Source organism: Dendrobates tinctorius, unplaced genomic scaffold, assembly GCF_039654945.1.
Source record: "Dendrobates tinctorius isolate UK_male_01 unplaced genomic scaffold, ASM3965494v1 ptg000007l, whole genome shotgun sequence".
Classification (NCBI taxonomy): Eukaryota; Metazoa; Chordata; class Amphibia; order Anura; family Dendrobatidae; genus Dendrobates; species Dendrobates tinctorius.
In genome coordinates this window covers 18,633,540-18,649,977 of record NW_027361675.1, presented here as the reverse complement: position 1 = coordinate 18,649,977, position 16,438 = coordinate 18,633,540, and the positions used below count along the sequence as shown (strand labels likewise).

General features: G+C 42.1%; 1 protein-coding gene across 1 annotated transcript in view; it reads left to right on the top strand.

Annotated features, from left to right (window-relative positions):
• RHBDL2 (rhomboid like 2) overlaps positions 1 to 15,060 on the top strand; it is a 70,444-nt gene extending 55,384 nt beyond the window's left edge. Inside the window, exons 5-8 of the mRNA XM_073572235.1 lie at positions 2,764 to 2,864; positions 11,564 to 11,624; positions 13,681 to 13,742; positions 14,056 to 15,060. Coding sequence (XP_073428336.1) covers positions 2,764 to 2,864; positions 11,564 to 11,624; positions 13,681 to 13,742; positions 14,056 to 14,235 — 404 coding nt within the window. The 3' untranslated portion in view covers positions 14,236 to 15,060. The remainder of the gene's footprint in view (positions 1 to 2,763; positions 2,865 to 11,563; positions 11,625 to 13,680; positions 13,743 to 14,055) is intronic.
• Positions 15,061 to 16,438: the final 1,378 nt, after the last annotated feature.

Here is a 16,438-nt window from a genome sequence, read left to right as displayed (position 1 = left end):
AGGCATCACCTCTGCAGATAACACACACAGGGGGGACGTGACAGACACCAAAGGGACAAGGTAACAAAAATACAATTTAGCTTTTCTCTGCTGCAAACACTGACAGTCAGCTGATGCATCTGGTGACCTTTTAAAGGATGTGGGAGTGATCACCACCCACATCAGCTAACCCTGCAGCAATGCAATTACACCAGCAGGGGGGGGGGACTGACATTAACCCCCGATGGCCTGAAAGGAAAAAAGTTTTAATCTGCCACAGATCCAAAAATGAATTGTGGCATCTGTATACTCTCTTTTGTTTTTTTCTCTGCCCAGGAGATGTGGTATGATACGGCCCAGGAGATCTGGTATGATCAGACCATGTCCCTGTACAGTCAGACACAGCTATTACGCAGTACATAGCAGGGACACATTTATAAGATTATCTCAGCACAGGAACATTTCATTTAAACAAATCCAATTGTGGAAGTAATTATTATTCCAAGATCTGTTGATTAAAATTAACTTTTGTTTATGGGAAAACCCCTTTAAATACACAAGGGTATGTTGCTCTGAATAGCATATGGCTCGATTGACTTATTAACTCCATACTGCAAGCAGTAATCCTGTCCTTAGTGTATTCACACAACTATAATGACTGGTATACAAAGGTGAGGCTTCACTTTAACGATATATGTGCCTTTTCTAACTTGAATCATTTTAATACTAGAATAATAAATGTAAAGACTATGAGTTGTGTGTCCATAGTTATGAGGCACTTGTCTCCCCAACCCTAATGCAGCTGACTGACAGAAGCTAAATTTCTCTTGTGCTTTTCTTGTAAATAATTATGGGCAAATATGTTGAAAAGTAAAGCAGAATGCTCCATAATCATATTCTATATATTTCCTCATCACATGCTTTTGAATAGAGTGATTTGCGGGTTAGGAATAATTTTCCTGGTAATATGCCTGGTGGTCATGAGTAATTTAGGGATTAATATTTAATTAGCAATCCTCAAACTATCTCTTTCTGATACACACCTGAGTCTCAAATGTACCTGCAGTTAAAGCCTCATTCACACGTCAGTATTTTTGCATCAGTTTTGTAAAGCAAAGAAAGAAGATAAAGTAAATAGGGTCTCACAAAGACATCAGCACAGATCTTTGTTTAAGGTACTGTCACACTTGGCAATGCACCAGTGATCCCGACCAGCGATATGACGCGGTCAGGATCGCTGGTGCATCTCTAAGTGGTCGCTAGTGAGCTGCCACACAGGCAGATCTCACCAGCGACATAGCAGGGGTTGTTACTTACCCGTCAGACGAGGCGATCCTGACGTCCTCCCACCCGCGTCCATGCATCGCTCGTCGGCGCCACAGGAAGCTGACGACGAGAAACAGTCCAGGACGTTCTCGCGCGATCAGCGATAATCAGCGGGGGAGCCGGTCGGAGGTAAGTATCACACATAGCGATATCGCTAGCAATATCGCTGCTTCGTCACAAAAACCAGTGACGTTATAGCGATATTGCTAGCGATATCACTTAGTGTGACAGGCTCTCTAGCCGCAGCATACCTGACACTCACTGGTGATTCACCAGCTCCCACCACACACCTAAAGCAATTCAACAGCCTTTTATAGGATCGGCAAAAGCTGGATTGAAAGAATGGGAGAGACCATTCCCACCCAGGCTCTTTGGTCGCTCATAAATCTCGGACTCAAAATCCAGTCCTATTAAACACCTCCTCAGCAACCTATCGTTGCTGAAGCCTTCTTACATAACTAAGGCCAGCCACTTTGACATATACCTATCATTCAGAACTATATCTCCTGCTTCCCTACAGTTTGTATGACCAAATCAGGAGAGGAACTTACAGAGAAAAACTATAACTGTGACTCTGATTCACTTCTCATGGACAAGCAGTGAGTCGGGAAAGTCAAGGAGTCCAAGGTCAATAACCAGGAGGGTACGTCAGAGGGACGAGACAAAGGCATAGTAAATTAAAGGTCTGAGGTCAAAATACTGAGAGGATAGCAGATCAGAGCAAAAGGATTAGACAAAAGGATAGTTAGAACAAGGTCAAAGATCAGGCACTGATAATAAGCAAGGCACAAGAAAAACAATCTACACAGAGTTGAAGCTACAAGTAGCTATCTGAGACTGCCAGCTCAGTTAAATAGCTGTGCAATCATGGGAACAGGGAGCATCTGGCGAGAGTTCAGCACGTCCCAGTCTCAGATTGGATGGCCGATTTACCAATAAAAACACAGACCTCTCAGCATGCCCCTGCACCAGACTGGACAACTGAGATGTCAACCACAGCCTCCTAAGACACACTGAGGGGTGGAATCATTTCAATAATTTAAAGATTGACACCTATTCTATGTTTTGTAGACACTCCTGGTTTTGGCATACAAATACTAATGAAATACTGATACAAAAATACTGATGTGTGAATGTGTCCTAATGGTCACAAGTTTACATATATAAATAGATATGCTAATACCTAGATCTCTGTCTATCAGTGGTAGGAGAGCAAGGAATGCAAACTAGGGACTCATGAATAAGATGCACACTCCAAAATGTACCTATAGTTTGTCTATAGGATCTGCTGAAGCTGGCGCCATGGCATCCATTCTATAGAGGGATTTTTATTTATTGTACATCTATTTCTGTTCTCAGTGGGGTGTAGAATATATGTGAATAATCATAAAGGTGCACCCATTATTCAGTGATGTCATATTTTAAGCAATGTAAACCTTTTTCTACTTTTGTGACTAGGATCCCTGGCTAGTTCCATCTTTGACCCACACCTTGCACTGGTAGGGGCGTCCGGGGGAGTCTATGCCTTAATTGGAGGTTACTTCATGAACATCATAGTGGTAATTTGGTTTAATTTACTATGACAGGGTCTTATATCAATAAATGCATATTTTATATTAACTTTTCAGATGATATTGTGCTGCTACAGACTAACATTACCATCAAAGCTGAATGTTGGAATTATTTATATATACAGTATATATACAGTATATATATATATATTTATATAAATATATATATATATATACACACAGTCAAAAACGAAGTACACCCTCTTTGAAATGTAAAAACAACCTCAGCTGAAAATTACATTGTCATTATTTACCAACAAGTAGGTCACAATGGAGAAGCAGTGTGAACAAAAATATGTACACTATAGGAATTAAAGGGAATCTATCAGCAGGTTTTTGTTACTTCATCTGAGAACAGCCTGATGTAGGAAAAGAAAAGCTGAATCCACCAATGTATCACTTACCGTATTTTTCGGGCTATAAGATACACCGGACTATAAAACGCACCTAGGTTTTAGAGGAGGAAATTAGAAAAAAAATTGAAGCAAAAAATGTGGTCAATTCTGTACTAATATCCCCTATCCTGGTATTTATGATCTCCTCATCCCCCTCCTGGTATGCATGGCCCCCTCATCCCTATCCTGGTATATATGGCCCCCTCATCCCTATCCTGGTATATATGGCCCCCTCATCCCTACCATGGTATATATGGCCCCCTCATACCTACCTTGGTATGCATGGCCCCCTCATCCCTATCCTGTTATGCATGGCCCCCTTATGCCTACCCTGATATACTAAACGCAGAGACCTTCTGCAGCCAGATGCAGAGCGACAGTCTGTAGCATCTGACACATCCGTGACAGTACCCCCCTTCTACGAGTGGCCTCTGGACACTAAGGACCAGGTTTCTCAGGATAAGAGGTGTGGACTGAACGAATCAGCCTGGGGGCATTCATCTCTGATGCTGAAACCCACCTCCTTTCCTCTGGGCCATAACCCTTCCAGTGCACCAAGTATTGTAGGGAATAATGTTGGAGACGAGAATCTACAATCCTCGAAATCTGAAATCCTAGATTACCATCAACCATTATTGGGGGCGGCTCCTGATGGTGATTATTAATAGCAAATTCTACCAGCGGTAAGTAGGATGCTCAATCCTCCTGATTCTCGGAGACAAAACACCTGAGTTAAGTCTCCAAATTCTGATTAAGGCGCTCGGTCTGTCCATTTGACTGGGGATGTAAGGCAGAGGAAAAGGACAGCTGCACCCCCCAGTGGAGAACAGAACTTGGAAACAATTTGGGTCCCCCGATCTGTCACCACATCAGAGGGAACCCCGTGAAACTTCACAATCTCATTTATAAACACTTGAGCAGGAGTTCTGGCATTCGGATGTGCCGGTAATGCAATGAAATAAACCATCTTACTAAACCTATCTACAACCACCAAAACCACGGTCTTGCCTGCAGATACCGGTAGGTCAGTAATAAAATTCATGGGCAAGGGCATCCATGGCCTGGTAGGAATAGGTAGCGGAAGAAAAGTACCAGTCAGACGGGTATGTGATAGCTTAGAATACGCGCAGATACTACAAGCAGATACGTGTTCAACCACATCCCAATGCAACCCCGACCTCCAAAAGCAACAGCAACGAAAAATGAGGTCCGCAGTTGTCTTACCAGCTGGATGACCAGCAAGCATAGAGTTGTGATGTTCCATAATTACTTTGCGGCACAGATTAGATGGTACAAATAACCTTCCTGAAGGGCAGGAGGCAGGGGCGTCCCACTGGGCCTCCAACACCTCACACTCCAGGGTACAATGCCGAAATGACTACCACCTTCTGCAAAATTGGGGCAGGGTTCTCATGGCCACCACCAGGGAAGCTCCGGGAAAAAACATCAGCCTTGACATTTTTGACCCCTGGACAGAAAGTGACAACAAAATTGAACCTAGTAAAAAACAGGGACCATCTAGCTTGCCTAGGGTTGAGACGTTTAGTCCATTGAAGATATGAGAAGTTCTTATGGTTAGTAATATCAGTAATGGGATGGACAGCCCAATCCAACCAATGTCGCCATTCTTCAAATGCCAATTTAATCGCTGAGAGTTCCCTATTGCCAATGTCATAATTTCTCACAGCTGAAGACAATTTCTTAGAAAAGTATGTGCATTGATACCATTTTCCTGGGGATGCACCCTGAGACAACACAGCCCTAACCACCACCTCCGACGCATCAACTTCCACAACAAAGGGCTTGGAAACATCGGGATTACTGAGTATAGGGGCCATGGCAAAACAGCTCTTTAGGGAAGGAAAAAGCCTGCAGGGCAGCATTCGACCATTTGGAAAAACCAGACCCCTTCCTTGTCATGTCAGTAAGGGGTTTCACAACTACAGAATAATTTTGGATGAATTTCCGGTAAAAATTAGTAAAGCCTAGAAAACACTGTAGAACTGTAGAGCCTTCAGGTTCTCGGGACAGTCACAATCACGGACAGCATTGACTTTCTCGAGATCCATTCGAAAACCCAAAGATGACAACAGGTACCTCCTGGATGGACATCGAAAACACATTTTTATAGTTTGGTACATAGTTTGTTATCCCTTAATACTTGCAACACCTGTTTAACATGCCCTCAATGTGACTCAAGATCCAGTGAGTAAACCAAAATATTGTCCAGATAGACCATCACAAACCTGCTCACCAAATTATGGAAAATATGATGGAAATATTATTGAAATGTTGGGATGCGCATTGGTTAGACCGAAAGACATAACCAGACTCTCAAAATGACCCTCAGGGGTATTCAATGCCCAATAAAATGTCCCTCTTTTCCACAAAAAACGCTCCCTTTTTTTGCGAATCTCTAGGTGAAATGTACAATGCAGAGGCACCCCCTAACTGCATGGGTTCCTCCACCTTCCTCCAAACTGGTTCACTGCCAGACCACTCCCCTGGTAAAGGGGCAATATCCTGAAAAAGAGGCTTCGGGGAAGGTGGTCTTATCCACCTATCCCGAAGGCATATATATACAAGTATAGCCAATGACATAGCAGCCTTCAAGGACTCGGGTTTCATACACTGCCAAAGCATCCTTCAACCTTTCAGTAAGGCTCTGAAGAAATTGGCTTCTGAGAGCCGGGTCATTCCATTTTGTATCAGCTGCCCATCTGCGGTATTTGGAGCTATACGCCTCCACTGACTGATTCCCCTGTTGAAGGTGATGCAACCTGGACTGAGCCAAGGAGACTTGGTCAGGGTCATCATAGATAAGGGCTAGAGCCCAAAAAAACTCTCCACAGACTGGAGACAAACTGAATCCTGTGGCAAAGAGAAAGCCCAGGATTGAGGATCTCCTTGCAGCAGATAGATCACAATACCAACTCGTTATTCCTCATTTTCAGAGGAGTGAGGACATAGTTTGAAATACAGTTTGCAAGTTCCTTGTCCAAAAAATACTTGTCTCTACTTCTGCATAACCTGTCAGGGAGGGCAACCTTGGGTTCCAGTGGGACTGACCTACCTGCAGAGACCCCAACATCAGCAACCTGCAGCCGCTGTTGCTGCTAGTGAACCTCATAGTGGAGGTCATTCACCTCCAGAGACAGACAGCATAGCTGCTCTGCCAGCCCTGCAACTGGATCCATAACCAAAGGAAAGATGGAAAAAAACACACAAAAATAAAACCACTGGGTCCAAAAGTCAGTAGGATTAAGAAGACGTCTGCAATGCGAAACGCTGAGACCTTCTGCAGCCAGATGCAGAGCGACGGTCTGTAGCATCTGACACACCCGTGACAATGGCATCCTCATCCCTATCATGGTATGCCCATCCCCCATCCCCATCCTGGTTTACATGGCCCCCATCTCCATCCTGGTATGCATGGCTCCCTCCTCCCCATCCTGGTATTGCATGGCCCTCTCATTCCCATCCTGGTATGCATGGCCCCCTCATCCCTATCCTGGTATGAAGGGCCCTCATCTCTATCTTGTTGTGCAGGGCCCTCATCTCTATCCTGGCATGCATGGCCCCATGCTAATCCTGATATGATGGGGTGTGGAATGCAGTGAATATTCAATTCTTTTTAGCAGCGGGCACAGGAGTTAGCCGCAGTCGCCGAATCCTGCCTCCTCTGATCCACTGTTCCGCCGCTGCCCCACCTCCCCACCACAGCCTGAGCAAGTACATCTGAACTATAAGACGCACCCCCCATTTTCCTCCATGTCTTACATTCCAAAAAATACGGTAAATTACTGGGTGCAGCTGTTTTGACACAATCAGAGCTTTATAGATTTAAAATGAAGCAGAGCTGAGAAAGATAATTCCACCCACACCAGGATCTCCATGTAACAAAGTTCATAGACAGTGAGGTGCTTAGTTGCCTGACTAGTCCAGCAATATTAATCTCTTAGTGATAAATTCTTCACAGTTAGTAAACAACGCACACACTTTGACAAGTGACACATCCCTGAAATCTGTGTGTCAGCCTCTATCTCCTGCTGTCTTCAGATTACATAAAAAAATCCTGCTGACCGATACCTTTTAAAGGAAACTGATCATGTTCCCAAACACTATTAGCCTGCAGATATAGTGTTGATCTGCAGGGTAATAGTGTTCCAATACTGTCCGCATGCCATATTGAAAGTACTTGGAGAAAACTTTATTACTCCCTGGGGCCACTAGCTTTCATCCATCGAGGCATGTCTGAAGTGCTTACATCTGTGCAGAGCTGTCAATCAAAGTGTTGGGGCGTGCTGTCACCTACTGTGTTGTACTGAGCAGTGAATAAAGCCGCTTCTTGCATGCTTCTATGACTAAAAGCCGGCGGCTCTTGGGAGGAACAAAGGTCAAGTTGTCAGGGTCCTGACAGTGCCGGCGTACAGCCTCCGCTAGGCAGGGACTCACCCGCACCGTAGGGACTCCTGGGGACAAGAACAGCTGGAAAATAAAGATGCACGGGACCTGAATGTAGAAGTTTAGAAAGCAGGCACAGGACCTACAGTCATGTGACTACAAGGGGGCGGGGCTTAGCGTCCTGCTTTCAAAGAAGGTAGAAAACTCAAAGTCGGGCAAAGCGGGGGTCATGCACATTACAGGCAAGTGAGGTACAGGAGGGATAAACAGACGGAAGGTCAGACAAAGCCAAAGGTCATACACAAGATCTCAGTAAAGTACCAGGGATGAGACAGAACGGATAGTCAGAGCCAAGCAGAGATCAAAACCAAACAGAAGTAGAAGGTACCAGGCAGAATCCAAAGCAGAATCCAGAGAACAGACCGAGTCATACACAGAGAATCATGCAACCAGAACACAGCACTAACACACTCAGGGGTCACCACTAGTGTTGAGCATTCCGATACCGCAAGTATCGGGTATCGGCCGATACTTGCTGTATCGGAATTCCGATACCGACTTCCGATATTTTTTCAATATCGGAATTCGGCATCGGAATCGGAAGTTCAGTTGATTGACGGCCTGACGTCATCATGATGCGCGGTGTGTGCGCATCATGATGCGCCGTCATTTCGGGCCTTCCGGGGGTCTCTGCCGGCCTGCCGGGGGGCTGTGCCGGCCTGCCGGGGGGCTGTGTGGACTGCCCGGGGTCTCTGCCGGCCTGCCGGGGGGCTGTGCCGGCCTGCCGGTGGTCTGTGCACCCTGTGGGGGTCTGTACCGGCCTGCCGGGGGGCTGTGCCGGCCTGCCGGGGGGCTGTGCTGATGTCCGGGGGTCTGTGCAAGCATCGTCCGATGGGACTACAAGTCCCATCGGGCGATGCCTGCTACCATGACAGTGATTGACACATTAGCCAATGATGGGACAGTAGTAGTCCCATCATCCGGCTAATGTGTTAAATGTTAAAAAAAAAAAAAAAAATACTACATACATACTACATGCATGCTACATACATACTACATGCTACATACATACTACATATATACTACATGCATGCTACATACATACTACATGCTACATACATACTACATGCTACATACATACTACATATATACTACATACATACTACATACATGCTACATACATACTACATGCTACATACATACTACATGCATGCTACATACATACTACATATATACTACATACATACTACATACATGCTACATACATACTGCATGCTACATACATACTACATACATACTACATACATACTACATGCATGCTACATACATACTACATGCTACATACATACCACATACATACTACATGCATGCTACATGCATACTACATGCTACATACATACCACATACATACTACATACATGCTACATATATACTACATGCATGCTACATACATACTACATACATACCACATATATACTACATACATACAATACATACATAGACATACAGTACATATAACATAGAGTAACATACTTACCAATACTTGTCACATTGTTCCCCGAAGCCATTGTCTTTCCGGAATAAATATTAACATAACAAACCACAAAAATACTCACCCACGATCCGAAGCAGTCCACGAGTGTGTCCCACGACGATCTTGGGTAGAGAACTGCAGCATCAGATGATGCTGCCGTTCTCTACGGGCTGCAGGAATCCAATGACGGAAGGTAGGTATCCTTCCGCACTGTATTCCTCCGCCACTTAAAAAAAAAAAAGTCCCTAGTCTCACTTTATGCCATTGCTGCGTGGGAATTTCCCACACAGCAATGGCATAAAGTGAGACTAGGGACTTTTTTTTTTTTAAGTGGCGGAGGAATACAGTGCGGAAGGATACCTACCTTCCGTCATTGGATTCCTGCAGCCAGTAGAGAACGGCAGCAACAGCTGATGCTGCAGTTCTCTACCCAAGATCGTCGTGGGACACACTCGTGGACTGCTTCGGATCGTGGGTGAGTATTTTTTTGGTTTGTTATGTTAATATTTATTCCGGAAAGACAATGGCTTCGGGGAACAATGTGACAAGTATTGGTAAGTATGTTACTCTATGTTATATGTACTGTATGTCTATGTATGTATTGTATGAATGTATTGTATGTATGTAGTATATATGTGGTATGTATGTAGCATGCATGTAGTATATATGTAGTATGTATGTAGCATGCATGTAGTATATATGTAGTATGTATGTAGCATGCATGTAGTATATATGTAGTATGTATGTAGCATGTAGTATGTATGTAGCATGCATGTAGTATATATGTAGTATGTATGTAGCATGTAGTATGTATGTAGCATGCATGTAGTATATATGTAGCATGCATGTAGTATGTATGTAGCATGCATGTAGTATGTATATGGTATGTATGTAGCATGTAGTATGTATGTAGCATGCATGTAGTATATATGTGTTATGTATGTGGTATGTATGTAGCATGCATGTAGTATGTATGTAGCATGTATGTAGTATATATGTAGTATGTATGTAGCATGTAGTATGTATGTAGTATGTATGTAGCATGCATGTAGCATGCAGTATGTATGTAGCATGCATGTAGTATATATGTAGTATGTATGTAGCATGTAGTATGTAGCATGCATGTAGTATATATGTAGTATGTAGCATGTAGTATGTATGTAGCATGCATGTAGTATATATGTGTTATGTATGATGCATGTAGCATGCATGTAGTATGTATGTAGCATGCAGTATGTATGTAGCATGCATGTAGTATATATGTAGTATGTATGTTGCATGTAGTATGAATGTAGCATGTATGTAGTATGCATGTTGTATGTATGTAGCATGTAATTTTTTTTTTTATTTTTTTTTTTACATTTAACACATTAGCCGGATGATGGGACTACTACTGTCCCATCATTGGCTAATGTGTCAATCACTGTCATGGTAGCAGGCATCGCCCGATGGGACTTGTAGTCCCATCGGACGATGCCTGCACAGACCCCCGGAGCCGGCACAGCCCCCCGGAGCCTGCACAGCCCCCCGGCAGGCCGGCACAGCCCCCCGGCAGGCCGGCACAGCCCCCCGGAGCCTGCACAGACCACCGGCAGGCCGGCACAGACCACCGGAGCCTGCACAGACCCCCTGGCAGGCCGGCACAGCCCCCCGAAAGGCCCGTACAGACCCCAGAGAGGCTGTACAAGGGCAGGAAAGGGTTTTTCTTATTCCGATACCGGAAGTCCCATAGACTTGAATGGGACTTCCGGTATCGGAATCGGCGATACCGATACTTTTTTTAAAGATCGGCCGATACCATCCGATACGATACTTTGAAGTATCGGACGGTATCGCTCAACTCTAGTCACCACACCATGCCAAGGGCGAAAGTATAACTGACGGGGGATGGGAGCTTCCTGAGGCTATAAGAAGCCTCCCCAGAGCCAATGAGAGGCCACCATAATAGGTCCCAGGTGTGCCGGTGAGAGTCTGCACTGAAGTCAGAACATTAACCCCAGCAGTGCCGGTCACCCAGCACTGGTATCATGACACAAGTCCTCCCAGAAGACAGCCTTTCACTAGTGCGGCCGGACAGCATTGTAATTCTGTTAATCTGCTTATGAACAACATATCTGCAGGTTAGTAGCATTTGGAGACGTGGGTTCCCGTTTAATGTATAGTCCTTAGTTATCTATCAAGCCATTGCTTTCATTTTTAATTCTGCCCTGGGAAACTTCAGCTCAATCTAAATGATTTTTCAAACACAAAGTCCAATGAAATTTCAGAAGAATGTTTGTCTTTGATGACTTGTAACATGAATAATTGCTGGAAAGGCGAGCAGAATGAAGAAAATGTTTTGTTTCATTCCACAGAATTTCAAAGAAATGGTGCCATTGTTTGGAATTTTTAGAATTTTTTGCATTGTTTTAATAGGTAAGTTCTCATTAAAATGTCCATATTGACTGACTGATCTGCCACATTATTTTCCCTTATTGGCTGCTTCTGTTTTCTTTCCTCACATCTTATTTTGAAGCTACAGTTGGTACTCTTTCATGTGATCAACAACTATTTTGTTTTTCCTGTAGTCATTAAAGAAGTTGTCAACTACTTAGACAAGTTCTTGTCATACCCCTCTCTTGGCCCCCATAAAATAATAAAGCTTGTACTCACCTCCCGTGCTGGCGCCGCTCCCACAGTGTCGGCACTCGCTCTCCCAGGCCTCCCTTGCTATTGTGGTGACACGTGACGCTGTGCCTAAATCAACGTCGGCATCACTGTCCCTACCATCGGATAAATCGAACATGAAGAGGAAGTCCAAGATCAGCTGCAGTCCGAAATTCCTCTTCATGTTCGATTTGTCCGAACCCTGGGACAGTGATGCCGGCGCTGATTGGGCACCAGCGTCACGTGTTACAAAAACAGCCCTGGGAGAATGAGTACAACACCACGGGAATGACGCCACCACAGGAGGTGAGTATAGGCTTTTTTTTATGGGGGCCAAACTTTTTTTTCAAGAAGTGGTGTCCTAGTAGTAGAGAACTCCTTTAATAGATTGTCATCTTACCAATATAACTATAATTTTATAGTTGATTCTAATCATTTTTCCCTACGTGTAGTGAAAATTAAAGTCCTTCGGCCCTTGTCCTTTCAAACAAAGGTCAGCTCCTACCGATACAAATCAGGCCATGTTAACAAGCAGAGCTGCAGTGTAAGGCCAGGGTTAGATGAGTGTATGAAAAATCATTTGACTTTCATCCAGAAAACTGGACAATTGTCATCAGTGTGTCCGTATTATACATCCATGTGACATCTGTGAGAAGCGCAAGTCAGAAGCGGGTGTATGGAACATGCTTAAGAGGTGAACCCGTCCCATACTCGGCAGGTAATGGCTGTGTGTTACAGCCAGGACCTGCCTCTAACAATCACGGGCTGCACGAAGTGCTGCCCACGATTGTACTGTAAATCTGTTAAACGCTACTGTCAAACATTGACTACGGCATTACAGTGAGCCGGTATGGGGGCGCATAATTCTAAGTGTCTATCGGCGCGCCCGTGACATAATCACAGGTTCCTGATCGGTTGCTATGGCAGCAGGGGGTCTGTTGAAGACCTCCGTGCTTGTAATTATGGAGTTTCCTCCGTGCTTGTAATTACGGAGTTTCCTTGAAACCCAGCCTGTTGCTTTAAATGAGACCGAGATTTATACTATATACAGCAAATGCTGTGGCATTGCTGTATATAGCATAGGCGATCACACATTTGCAGCTTCAAGTCCCCTAAGATGAATAAAAAGAACAGTCAAAAGTAAAAAAAATATATTTTTAAAAAATATGAAAAAAATAAAAAAACGTAAGAGTTCAAATCACTCCTCTTTTACCACATAAAAATAAGATAAAAGATTTTAAAAATACACATATGTGGTATTGCCGCATTCAGAAAAGTCCAGTCTATTATTGCGATTGGTAAGCACCGTAAACAAAAAAATTCAAGAACGCCAAAATTACGGGGTTTTTTGTTCATTACAATGCCACAAAAAATGCCGTAATAAGTGATTAAAACATCACATGTAAACCAAAATGGTATCAGTAAAAAACATTGTTTCGCCCCGCAAAAAGTAATTCGTCACACAGCTCCATTGACCAAAAAAATGAAAACGTTACAAGTGTCAGAAAATGGCAACACAACCCCCACAAAATAATAAAAAAACTGGATATGTTTGATATCACTGTAAATGTACTGATGAGGAGAAACTGTCATGTGAACAGATCTATTGATTTACTGTACGTTGGTCAGTGTGACGTTTGATTTTTATTCGGAAAGCATGTGTCCGCATGATACAATAAATCTTAGGGAAAAATAGCAGCCTCATTTTATGAGTCAGAAGATAATTTTACTTAACATTTCCTGGGGCCAGAACCACTAAAAATGAAAAGAAGTAACTTTGTTACTTTTTCTGAAATCCTAAATTGACTTCTTCTATGTTGTACAGTTGGGACTGATGTTGGCTTTGCCCTCTACAGAAGATACATTTCTAAAGTGTCTGGTCCACAGGTAGGTATTTTCACTCAGTAATATTTGGGGCTTATCTATTACCTTGTATTTTTAAAGGAAAAAATATATACTCAACTGAATGCAAAAAATACAAATTTACAGCAGAAAGTCCGATGTGTGAAAGTACAGTAAATGTGGTCAAGGCATGTTTGTAGACATTTTATTCTGAATTGACAAACTATAAGAAATACGTGTTTTGTTTTTAATTACTATCACATTACTTTCACATCATAGTTGTATTTGTAGCTACGGTTAATTAAAAAATATATTTTTTCTAGGCATTAACTACTGTTTTCCTCGCTTTCACATCTAGGTTTCATTCGTTGCTCACTTTGCAGGAGGCCTTGCAGGAATGTCTATAGGTTACACAGTTTTCAGCTGCTTTGACAAAAACCTGATAAAGGACCCGAGGTTCTGGATCTGCATTGCTGCATATGTCGCTTTCCTGGTTTTCGCTGTACTATTCAATATATTCTTGTCTCCAGCACCCTAACCTTTATTACATACTAACGGAAAAACCACAATATGTACAATCTCTAATATCTAATTTATGGGAAATTGGAGCTTCACAACCAAAATGCAAAAAGAGGTTTTAACCCCAAGTGCTATTTATATGGGTGCCTTTTTTTTAATAGGAGCCATTGATCTAGGGTGCAACTACTACCTCTACAGCCATTATAGATAAGCTCTTGTCCTGGACCATGGATATACCAACATTATTGCTCTAATTAACTCTTTGAACAATGCTCAGAATTTGGATACAACTAGATAATTTCAGCAGAAAAAGTGAATACAGTGATCTCTGACCAGAGTGCCATGCTGCAACTTCACCTGAATGAAGTTCACAAGCTTCAGCAAGCCTATGTGATACCTCAGCACAACGTTTACTTGGGAAGAAAAAGTTTTGATTTATAGCTGTATATTTGAAATATTGGAATTAGACAGTATTCTGTGGTTGAACATTCATGATGTGCCTTGATATGATATGGATGGTACTTAACGGATCCTATAATGAATATATACTTAACCCTTTTTTATAACTTGTAATTTAAATGTAATGCGTACAAAAATGTTTAGGAGATCTAATGATCAATAATATTGCACCTGTTCCGGGTGCCACCATCCTAACATCTCTGTATCTTCTACATCTTTGAGCCCCCAGCTGATATATCGAAGACTTTTGTTGAAGCTCTTTTACTAATATTCATTGCATATATGAAGTTATTAATGGCATCCTATTTCAGCGTATAATTAGGATTTAGTTTCATACTTTCCATTTGTCACCAATAGAAGGGGGCACTTTCCCTATTTTTTTGAATCTTGTTTGTTTCTTCCAAGTCATCAGTGATGAGTGACTGTGCTCGAATACCGCTATTCGAATATCTTTAGTGTGGAGAGAAAATTTTGGCTAGTCCTAAAATAAATAAAATCCTCAATTTATTTCAATTCATATAAAAGACCATACAGGTTGGGGATACATCACAACGCGTTTCTGGCAACAGCTCTTATTCACGGAGATGCAGATTCCTTATGATACATGGTATAAAAACAAACGGTAACCAACCGTTGATCAATGAACACATATGTTAACAATCAATCACATTTGAGAATAATTTGCATAAACACCAAGCTAAATCCCCCAAAAAACCTTTAATATAAATAAAAAGTATAATTTCTATAGTTCATACCATTGGGGCATTTTGTATCAAGTTTTATGATCCAAAATAGTTCTCTTAAGAGAAGTTTTTTCTTCCAATCACTGCCTCTAATAGGAATATTCACTCTTTATATCCCATAGAACGGAAAATTATTTAATTCCCCTTTATGTCTCGCTACAAAATGTTTGCATGCTCCTGAATAGGATGCATTTTTATTTTTGATGTTAGTAACATGTTCTGCCATCCTTTTCTTTAATTTGCGTATTGTGCAGCCAATGGATTTCATTTTACAATCTTTACAAAATATGCAATATACAACATAGTTTGTATTACAATTAATGCATCTTTTTATATCATTGGCTGCATCAATCTTTTGCGTTTGCAGTGTATATTGAAACATGGTGCATTTGGGACATGCACATTTAGAAAAACCTTTGCAACTTAGCCAAGTTTTTTTTTTATTACTTTTTGGAGGCATGTATAGACTTGGGGAAAGAGTAGCACCTATTGATCTCCCTTTTCTCGGCACACATACTAATCCATTTTCCAGGATTTTATATAAGTCCCGATCTTGGAATAATATAGGGACATATCTATGTACAATATTTTTTATTTAGAATATCGAGTATTTCTTCCTTGAATGAAAATTTAAGTCGATGGGTAGATTTTTATCTACAGCCATTAATTCCCAGAACCCCAGGTTATTTAAAAGATACGTCATCAGTAATCGATTATATGAAAAATGTAAAATGTTGTGAAAAATCTAAATTTCTGTCATGTAATGTGGTAAACCTGCTTTCATCGACTCCACATAATTTAGCATCAAGTGCTGTGTTCCACCATCTACAAAAATACAGCAGATACACAGATGAAACAAAGGAAATTATTATCCGCAGCATTGAATATTTTTTGGAGCATAATTTCTTTATGTTCAATGAGGAATATTATTTTCAAATTAAAGGTTGCCCAATGGGCTCATGTTTCGCTCCACCTTTAGTGGTACTTTTTGTATCATGGTGGGAAGAAAGCATTATTTTT